General features: G+C 43.6%; 1 protein-coding gene across 1 annotated transcript in view; it reads right to left on the minus strand.

Annotated features, from left to right (window-relative positions):
- The window catches only part of DEK (DEK proto-oncogene), a 302,150-nt gene that overhangs the window by 133,098 nt on the left and 159,052 nt on the right, over positions 1–10,000 (minus strand). Inside the window, exons 5-6 of the mRNA XM_053715840.1 lie at positions 4,573–4,667; positions 3,957–4,077 (exon numbers count right to left, since the gene is read on the minus strand). Of these exons, the coding sequence (XP_053571815.1) occupies positions 3,957–4,077; positions 4,573–4,667 (216 nt within the window). The remainder of the gene's footprint in view (positions 1–3,956; positions 4,078–4,572; positions 4,668–10,000) is intronic.

Below are 10,000 nucleotides of genomic sequence, written 5' to 3' on the forward strand. Positions count from 1 at the left end.
TGCATTGCCCCAGTCACTGCTGCTGCGACTTTCTGGTTTGAGTCCCTAGAGGAGGCTCTACAGGTTGAAACCCAGTTGGAAGATATTATTGACAAGCTTAGGGCCCTTAAGCTAGCCAATTCATTTGTTTCTGACGCCGTTGTTCATTTAACCAAGCTAACGGCTAAAAATTCAGGTTTTGCTATTCAGGCGCGTAGGGCGCTATGGCTTAAATCCTGGTCAGCTGACGTGACTTCAAAGTCTAAACTTCTCAACATTCCCTTCAAAGGACAGATCCTATTCGGGCCTGGATGGAAGGAGATCATTTCTGACATCACTGGAGGAAAAGGTCACGCCCTTCCTCAAGACAGGTCCAACAAATTAATGACCATACAGTGTAGTTTTCGGCCCTTTCGAAACTTCAAGAGTGGCGCAGCTTCAACTTCTTCTAACACAAAACAAGAGGGAACTTTTGCCCAGTCTAAGCCGGTTTGGAGACCTAACCAGGCTTGGAACAAGGGGAAACAGGCCAAGAAGCCTGCTGCTGACTCTAAGACAGCATGAAGGAGCAGCCCCCGATCCGGAAACGGATATAGTAGGTGGCAGACTCTCTCTCTTCGCCCAGGCTTGGGCAAGAGATGTCCAGGATCCCTGGGCATTGGAAATTGTGTCCAAGGGTTATCTTCTGGAATTCAAAACCTCTCCCTCAAAAGGGAGATTTCATCTCTCACTTTTATCTGCAAACCAGATAGAGAGAGAAGCATTCTTACATTGTGTTCAAGACCTAGTTATGGGAGTGATCCACCCAGTTCTGCAGGAAAAGGAACAGGGCTTTTATTCAAATCTGTTTGTTGTTCCCAAGAAAGAGGGAACATTCAGACCAATCTTAGATCTCAAGATCTTAAACAAATTTCTCAGAGTCCCATCCTTCAAGATGGAGACTATTCGAACCATCCTTCCTATGATCCAGGAGGGTCAATACAGGCACTACCAGTTTGTGGCTCTTCCCTTCGGGTTGGCCATGGCACCAAGAATCTTTACAAAGGTTCTAGGGTCTCTTCTAGCGGTCCTAAGGCAGCGGGCTATAGCAGTAGCCCCTTACTCAGACGACATTCTGATACAGGCGTCGACTTTTCAAGTTGCCAGGTCTCACACGGACATTGTTCTGGCATTTCTGAGGTCGCATGGGTGGAAAGTGAACTAAGAAAAAAGTTCTCTATCCCCTCTCACAAGAGTTTCCTTCCTAGCAACTCTGATAGATTCTGTAGAAATGAAGATTTACCTGACAGAGGACAGGTTGTCAAAACTTCTAAATTCCTGCCGTGTTCTTTATTCTACTTCTCGCCCTTCAGTGGCTCAGTGTATGGAAGTAATCGGCTTAATGGTAGCGGCAATGGACATAGTGCCGTTTGCCCGCCTACATCTCAGACCGCTGCAACTCTGCATGCTCAGTCAGTGGAATGGGGATTACACAGATTTGTCCCCTCTACTAAATCTGGATCAAGAGACCAGGGATTCTCTTCTCTTGTGGTTATCTCGGGTCCATCTGTCCAAGGGTATGACCTTCCGCAGGCCAGATTGGACAATAGTAACGACAGATGCCAGCCTTCTGGGCTGGGGTGCAGTCTGGAACTCCCTGAAGGCTCAGGGCTTGTGGACTCAGGAAGACACACTCCTCCCGATAAACATTCTGGAACTAAGAGCAATATTCAATGCTCTTCAGGCTTGGCCTCAGCTAGCTGCGGTCAGGTTCATCAGATTTCAGTCGGACAACATCACGACTGTAGCTTACATCAACCATCAAGGGGGAACAAGGAGTTCCCTAGCAATGCTGGAGGTTTCAAAAATAATTCTATGGGCAGAGGTTCACTCTTGCCATCTATCAGCTATCCATATCCCAGGAGTAGAGAACTGGGAGGCGGATTTTCTAAGTCGGCAGACTTTTCATCCGGGGGAGTGGGAACTCCATCCGGAGGTATTTGCACAGTTGATTCAACTTTGGGGCAAACCAGAACTGGATCTCATGGCGTCTCGTCAGAACGCCAAGCTTCCTTGTTAAGGGTTCAGGTCCAGGGATCCCAAGGCAGCGCTGATAGATGCTCTAGCAGTGCCTTGGTCTTTCAACCTGGTTTATGTGTTTCCACCGTTTCCTCTGCTCCCTCGTCTGATTGCCAAGATCAAGCAGGAGAGAGCTTCAGTGATTTTGATAGCTCCTGCGTGGCAACGCAGGACTTGGTACGCAGATCTGGTTGACATGTCATCCTTTCCACCTTGGACTCTGCCGCTGAGGCAGGACCTTCTACTTCAAGGTCCCTTCAAACATCCAAATCTAATTTCTCTGCGTCTGACTGCTTGGAGATTGAACGCTTGATTTTGTCAAAACGTGGTTTTTCCGAGTCTGTCATTGATACCTTAATTCAGGCTCGAAAGCCTGTCACCAGGAAAATCTATCATAAGATATGGTGTAAATATCTTCATTGGTGTGAATCCAAGGGTTACTCATGGAGTAAAGTCAGAATTCCCAGGATATTGTCTTTTCTCCAAGAAGGATTGGAGAAGGGATTGTCAGCTAGTTCCTTAAAGGGATAGACTTCTGCTCTGTCTATTCTTTTGCACAAGCGTCTGGCGGATGTTCCAGACGTTCAGGCGTTTTGTCAGGCTTTAGTTAGAATCAAGCCTGTGTTTAAACATGTTGCTCCGCCATGGAGTTTAAATTTAGTTCTTAAATTTCTTCAAGGGGTTCCGTTTGAACCTCTGCATTCCATAGATATCAAGCTTTTATCTTGGAAAGTTCTGTTCTTGGTAGCTATCTCTTCGGCTCGAAGAGTTTCAGAGTTATCTGCCTTGCAGTGTAATTCCCCTTATCTGATCTTCCATGCAGATAAGGTAGTTTTGCGTACCAAACCTGGGTTTCTTCCAAAGGTGGTATCCAATAAGAATATCAAGAGATTGTTGTTCCGTCACTGTGTCCTAATCCTTCTTCAAAGAAGGAACGTCTATTACACAATCTTGACGTGGTTCATGCTTTAAAGTTTTATTTACAAGCTACTAAAGATTTTCGTCAAACATCTGCATTGTTTGTTGTCTACTCTGGACAGAGGAAAGGCCAAAAGGCTTCAGCAACTTCTCTTTCTTTTTGGTTAAGAATTATAATCCGCTTAGCTTATGAGACTGCTGGCCAGCAGCCTCCTGTAAGAATTACAGCTCATTCCACTAGAGCGGTGGCTTCCACATGGGCCTTTAAAAATGAGGCTTCTGTTGAACAGATTTGTAAGGCGGCGACTTGGTCTTCGCTTCATGCTTTTTCTAAAATCTACAAATTTGATACTTTTGCTTCTTCTGAGGCTATTTTTGGGAGAAAGGTCTTACAGGCAGTTGTGCCTTCCGTTTAAGCGCCTGCCTTGTCCCTCCCTTCATCCGTGTCCTATAGCTTTGGTATTTTTATCCCACAAGTAATGGATGAATCCGTGGACTGGATACACCTTACAAGAGAAAACAAAATTTATGCTTACCTGATAAATTTATTTCTCTTGTGGTGTATCCAGTCCACGGCCTGCCCTGTCATTTTAAGGCAGGTGTTTTTTAATTTTTAAACTACAGTCACCACTGCACCCTATAGTTTCTCCTTTCTCTTGCTTGTCTTCGGTCGAATGACTGGGAGGTGGCAGTTAGGGGAGGAGCTATATAGACAGCTCTGCTGTGGGTGATCCTCTTGCAGCTTCCTGTTGGGAAGGAGAATATCCCACAAGTAATGGATGAATCCGTGGACTGGATACACCACAAGAGAAATAAATTTATCAGGTAAGCATAAATTTTGCTTTTTTGCATTGCCTTAGGGACAAGCTGCTTTGGAATTTTGCTAATGCAATCATTTTGATTTACATTGTGCTTTATTCTATTCCCTCAATATAAGTACAATTTCACTTTAAATGGAAAGTATATCTACACAAATTGAGTAACCTAGATATTGGCCTTACTTTTCCTGTAGACTTCGGCTCCATAAGGAAGGTCATAATTTTGGATATCAATTCACTGTTGACACCAGACTTTTCTAGATCAAGGACACCACAGATATTCTTCAAATCACTCTTCTTAAATCTAAATTAGGAATAAGACACAGAAATTGACATAACATGCTTTTTAAGAAGATAGCTATTTCAAGCATAAATTTGGTAACTATGCTGCAATTGATGGTAAAGTCTGATATTGGGTAATCCTAGCATTAGCGAGTAAATGCTAGGATTACCCAAGCGGCTGTGGGTAAAGCTTGATGTAAAATCATAAATCCCCTCAGACTGATAAGAGTCACTGCATCAAACATTTAAAGCATGCACTGTAATTCACGCATTTTTACTATCTTTTTTGCCTCCACCTGGGGGGTTTCAAGGGGGATAAACCTCATTCCACAAGGTTCACTTGGGTGGATGCCAGAGGATTGGTGGGGCAAAAATAAAATAGTGTAGATGGGGGAATTAAAGTACCTCAGGTTTTACCAACAGCTGCATGGGTAATCCTAGGATTACACGGATTTCTGACTTTACCTTAACATATACATACATATACACACACACTACAAGAACACTTAATACTTACTTTTTAAGCATATCCTCTTTTTTCTTATACTGTTCAGTTCCTTCCTCAAATGGAAAACCATTAAATTGACCAATATTTTTCTTTACCAGATTGACCTATACAATACGTTGAAAAAAAATAAAAAATCTAAACTTACATTAGCAAACTTAAAAATATGCACATTTATAAAGTCAAGTGACTATTCTTTTACATTTTCATCAAAAAAAAGGGCCAATATTAAAAGGGATATAAAAACTAAATTTATGCTTACCTGATAAATTGATTTCTTCTATGGTAAGACGAGTCCACGGATTCATCTTTTACTTGTGGGATATTATCCTTCCCTACAGGAAGTGGCAAAAAGCACCACAGCAGAGCTGTCTATATAGCTCCTCCCTTAACTCCACCCCCCCCAGTCATTCGACCGAAGATACAGGAAGAAAAAGGAGAAACTACAAGGTGCGGAGGTGACTGAGTTTAAATAAAAAAATATAATCTGTCTTAAAATGACAGGGCGGGCCGTGGACTCTTCTTACCATAGAAGAAATCAATTTATCAGGTAAGCATAAATTTAGTTTTCTTCTATAAAGGTAAGACGAGTCCACGGATTCATCCTTTACTTGTGGGATACAATACCAAAGCTACAGGACACGGATGAACGGGAGGGACAAGACAGATGGTTAAACAGAAGGCACCACTGCTTGAAGAACTTTTCTCCCAAAAATAGCCTCCGAAGAAGCAAATGTATCAAATTTGTAAAATTTGGAAAAGGTATGAAGCGAAGACCAAGTCGCAGCCATACAAATCTGTTCAACAGAAGCATCATTTTTAAAAGCCCATGTGGAAGCCACCGCTCTAGTAGAGTGAGCTGTAATTCTTTCAGGAGGCTGCTGTCCAGCAGTCTCGTATGCCAAACGGATGATGCTTTTCAGCCAAAAGGCAAGAGAGGTAGCCGTAGCTTTTTGACCTCTACGTTTTCCAGAATAGACAACAAACAAAGATGTTTGACGGAAATCTTTGGTCGCCTGCAAGTAAAACTTTAGAGCACGAACCACGTCCAAGTTGTGCAACAGACGCTCCTTCTTACAGGAAGGATTAGGACACAGAGAAGGAACAATTTCCTGATTAATATTCTCATTAGTAACAACCTTAGGAAGGAATCCAGGTTTGGTACGCAAAACCACCTTATGGAAAACAAGATAAGGCGAGTCGCATTGCAATGCAGATAGTTCAGAAACTCTTCGAGCCGAAGAGATAGCAACTAAAAACAGAACTTTCCAAGATAGAAGCTTAATATCTATGGAATGCATAGGTTTAAAGGGAACCCCTTGAAGAACCTGAGGAACTAAATTTAAACCTGTTGCTCCGCCATGGAGTTTGAACACAGGCTTGATTCTAACTAAAGCCTGACAGAACGACAATGTCTGGAACATCTGCCAGACGTTTGTGCAGTAGAATTGATAAAGCAGATATCTGTCCCTTTAAGGAACTAGCTGATAACCCCTTCTCCAATCCTTCTTGGAGAAAGGACAAAATCCTAGGAATCCTGATCTAACTCCATGAGTAGCCTTTGGATTCGCACCACTAAAGATATTTACGCCATATCTTATGATAGATCTTCCTGCTGACAGGCTTTCGAGCCTGAATCAAGGTATCTATGACTGACTCAGAGAAACCCCGCTTTGATAAGATCAAGCGTTCAATCTCCAAGCAGTCAGTCGCAGAGAAACTAGATTTGGATGCTGGAACGGACCTTGAATCAGAAGGTCCTGTCTCAGTGGCAGAGTCCATGGTGGAAGAGATGACATGTCCACAGGTGCTATCAAAATCAGCGAAGCTCTCTCCGGTTTGATTCTGGCAATCAAACGAGGAAGGAGAGGAAATGGTGGAAACAAATAAGCCAGGTTGAACAACCAGGGTACTGCTAGAGAATCTATCAGTACTGCCTGAGGATCCCTTGACCTGGACCCGTATCGAGGAAGTTTGGCATTCTGACGAGACACCATCGGATCCAATTCTGGTGTGCCCCATTGCTGAATCAATTGTGCAAACACCTCCGGATGGAGTTCCCACTTCACCGGATTAAAAGTCTGACGACTTAGAAAATCCGCTTCCCAGTTCTCCACTCCTGGGATATAGATTGCTGATAGATGGCAAGAGTGAGTCTCTGCCCATTGAATTATTTTGGTAACCTCTATCATCGCTAGAGAACTCTTTGTTCCCCTTTGATGATTGATATATGCTACAGGCGTGATATTGTCCGACTGGAATCTTATGAATCTGGCCGACGCCAGCTGAGGCCACGCCTGAAGTGCGTTGAATATCGCTCTCAGTTCTAGAATATTTATCGGGAGGAGAGCCTCTTCCTGAGTCCACAATCCCTGTGCTTTCAGGGAATTCCAGACTGCACCCCAGCCCAATAGGCTGGCGTCCGTCGTCACTATGACCCACGCTGGCCTGCGGAAACACATTCCCTTGGACAGATGATCCTGTGACAACCACAAAAGAAGAGAGTCTCTGGTCTCTTGATCCAGATTTATCTGAGGAGATAAAGCTGCATAATCCCCATTCCACTGTTGAGCATGCTAAGTTGCAGTGGTCTGAGATGCAAGCGAGCAAACGGAACTATGTCCATTGCTGCTACCATTAAACCGATTACCTCCATACACTGAGCCACTGATGGCCGAGGAATGGAATGAAGAGCTCGGCAGATGGATAAAATCTGATTTCCTGACCTCCGTCAAAATTTTTTCATGTCCACCGAATCCAGAGTTCCCAGGAATGGAACTCTTGTGAGAGGGATAAGTGAACTCTTTTTTACGTTCACCTTCCACCCGTGAGATCTTAGAAAAGCCAACACGATGTCCGTGTGAGACTTGGCTAGTTTGTAAGTTGACGCCTGGATTAAGATATCGTCCAGATAAGGCACCACTGCTATGCCCGGCGGCCTTAGAACCGCCAGAAGGGACCCTAGCACCTTTGTGAAAATTCTGGGAGCCGTGGCCAACCCGAAGGGAAGAGCCAAACTGGTAATGCTTGTCCAGAAAGGCGAACCTGAGGAACTGGTGATGATCTTTGTGGATAGGAATGTGTAGATACGCATCCTTTAAGTCCATATATTGACCCTCCTGGATCATTGGCAAAATAGTCCGAATGGTCTCCATCTTGAAGGATGGGACTGAGGAATTTGTTTAGAATCTTGAGATCCAAAATTGGTCTGAAAATTCCCTCTTTTTTGGGAACCACAAACAGATTTGAGTAGAACCCTTGCCCCTGTTCTGTTTCCGGAACTGGGCAGATCACTCCCATGGAATATAGGTCTTCTACACAGCGTAAGAACGCCTCTCTGTCTGGTTTAAAGAAAATTGAGAAAGATGGAATCTCGCCCTTGGGGAGAATCTTTGAAATCTAGAAGATACCCCTGGGTTACTATTTCTAAAGCCCAGGAGTCCTGAACGTCTCTTGCCCAAGCCTGAGCGAAGAGAGAACGTCTGCCCCCTACTAGATCCGGTCCCGGATCGGGGGCTACCCCTTCATGCTGTCTTGGTGGCAGCAGCGGGCTTCTTGGCCTGTTTACCCTTGTTCCAAGTCTGGTTAGGTCTCCAGACTGACTTGGATTGAGCAAGGTTCCCCTCTTGCTTTGCGGCAGGGGAAGAGGAAGATGGACCACCTTTGAAGTTCCGAAAGGAACGAAAATTATTTTGTTTGGTCCTCATCTTATTCGTCTTATCCTGAGGAAGGGCATGGCCTTTCCCTCCAGTGATGTCTGAAATGATCTCTTTCAGTTCAGGCCCGAATAGGGTCTTACCCTTGAAAGGGATGGCTAAAAGCTTAGCTTTTGATGACACATCAGCAGACCAGGACTTAAGCCATAACTCTCTGCGCGCTAAAATGGCAAAACCTGAATACTTTGCCGCTAATTTAGCCAATTGAAAAGCGGCATCTGTAATGAAAGAATTAGCTAGCTTGAGAGCCCTAATTATATCCCGAATATCCTCTAATGGAGTCTCAACCTGAAGAGCCTCTTCCAGAGCCTCAAACAAAAAGGATGCTGCAGTAGTTACAGGAACAATGCATGCTATAGGTTGGAGAAGAAAACCTTGATGTACAAATATTTTCTTCAGGAGACCCTCTAATTTTTTATCCATAGGATCTTTGAAAGCACAACTGTCCTCAATAGGTATAGTTGTACGCTTAGCCAGGGTAGAAATAGCTCCCTCCACCTTAGGGACCGTCTGCCACGAGTCCAGCACAGCGTCTGATATGGGAAACATTTTCTTAAAAGTAGGAGGGGGAGCAAACGGAATACCTGGTCTATCCCACTCCTTAGTAACAATTTCTGAACTCCTCTTAGGGACAGGAAAAACATCAGTGTAGGCAGGAACCTCTAGGAATTTGTACATTTTACACAATTTCTCTGTCACTACAATAGGGTCACAATCATCCAGAGTCGCTAAAACCTCCCTGAGCAATAAGCGGAGGTTTTCTAGTTTAAATTTAAAAGCCGTCATATCTGAATCTGTCTGAGGAAACATTTTCAGAAATCTCTCCCTCAGCCAGCATATCCCTCACTTCAGAACATTTTGAGGGTACATCGGATATAGCTAATAAAGCGTCAGAGGGCTCAGCGTTTGTTCTCACACCAGACCTACTGCGCTTCCCCTGCAACCCCGGCAGCTTAGATAAAACCTCAGTGAGGGTAGGATTCATAACTGCGGCCATATCTTGCAGGGTGAAAGAATTAGATGCACCAAAAGTACTTGGCGTCGTTTGTGCGGGTGTTAACGGTTGTGACACTTGGGGAGAATTAGATGGCATAACCTGATTCTCTTCTGACTGAGAATCATCCTGCGACATACTTTTAGTAGCTAAAATATGTTCTTTACAATTTATTGACCTGTCAGTGCATGAGGGTCACATTCTAAGTGGAGGTTCCCCAATGGCTTCTAAACATATTGAACATCGACTTTCCTCAATGTCAGACATGTTGAACAGGCTAGTAATGACTACAAACAAGCATGAAAACACTATTTAGTGAAAAACAATCTTAAAAAACGGTACTGCGCCTTTGAGAAAAAAAAGCATACACGTTCTGCAAAACAGCCTAAACATGCACCAATACTTTTCAAAATTTTGTATGTAGACCCCCTATAGGTAGTTAAAGGGACATAATACTCATATGCTAAATCACTTGAAACTGATGCAGTATAACTGTAAAAAGCTGACAGGAAAATATCACCTGAGCATCTCTATGTAAAAAAGGAAGATATTTTACCTCACAATCTCCTCAGCTCAGCAGAGTAAGTTCTATGTAAAAAGTTATACTCAGCTGCTCCCAGCTGCAGGTAAAAAAAAAAAAAAAAAAAAATTAAGAAATGAACAGCAGCCAATCAGCATCAGCAGTGCTGAGGTCATGAACTCTTTTACTGTGATCTCATGAGATTTGACT

Source organism: Bombina bombina, chromosome 5, assembly GCF_027579735.1.
Source record: "Bombina bombina isolate aBomBom1 chromosome 5, aBomBom1.pri, whole genome shotgun sequence".
NCBI lineage: Eukaryota > Metazoa > Chordata > Amphibia > Anura > Bombinatoridae > Bombina > Bombina bombina.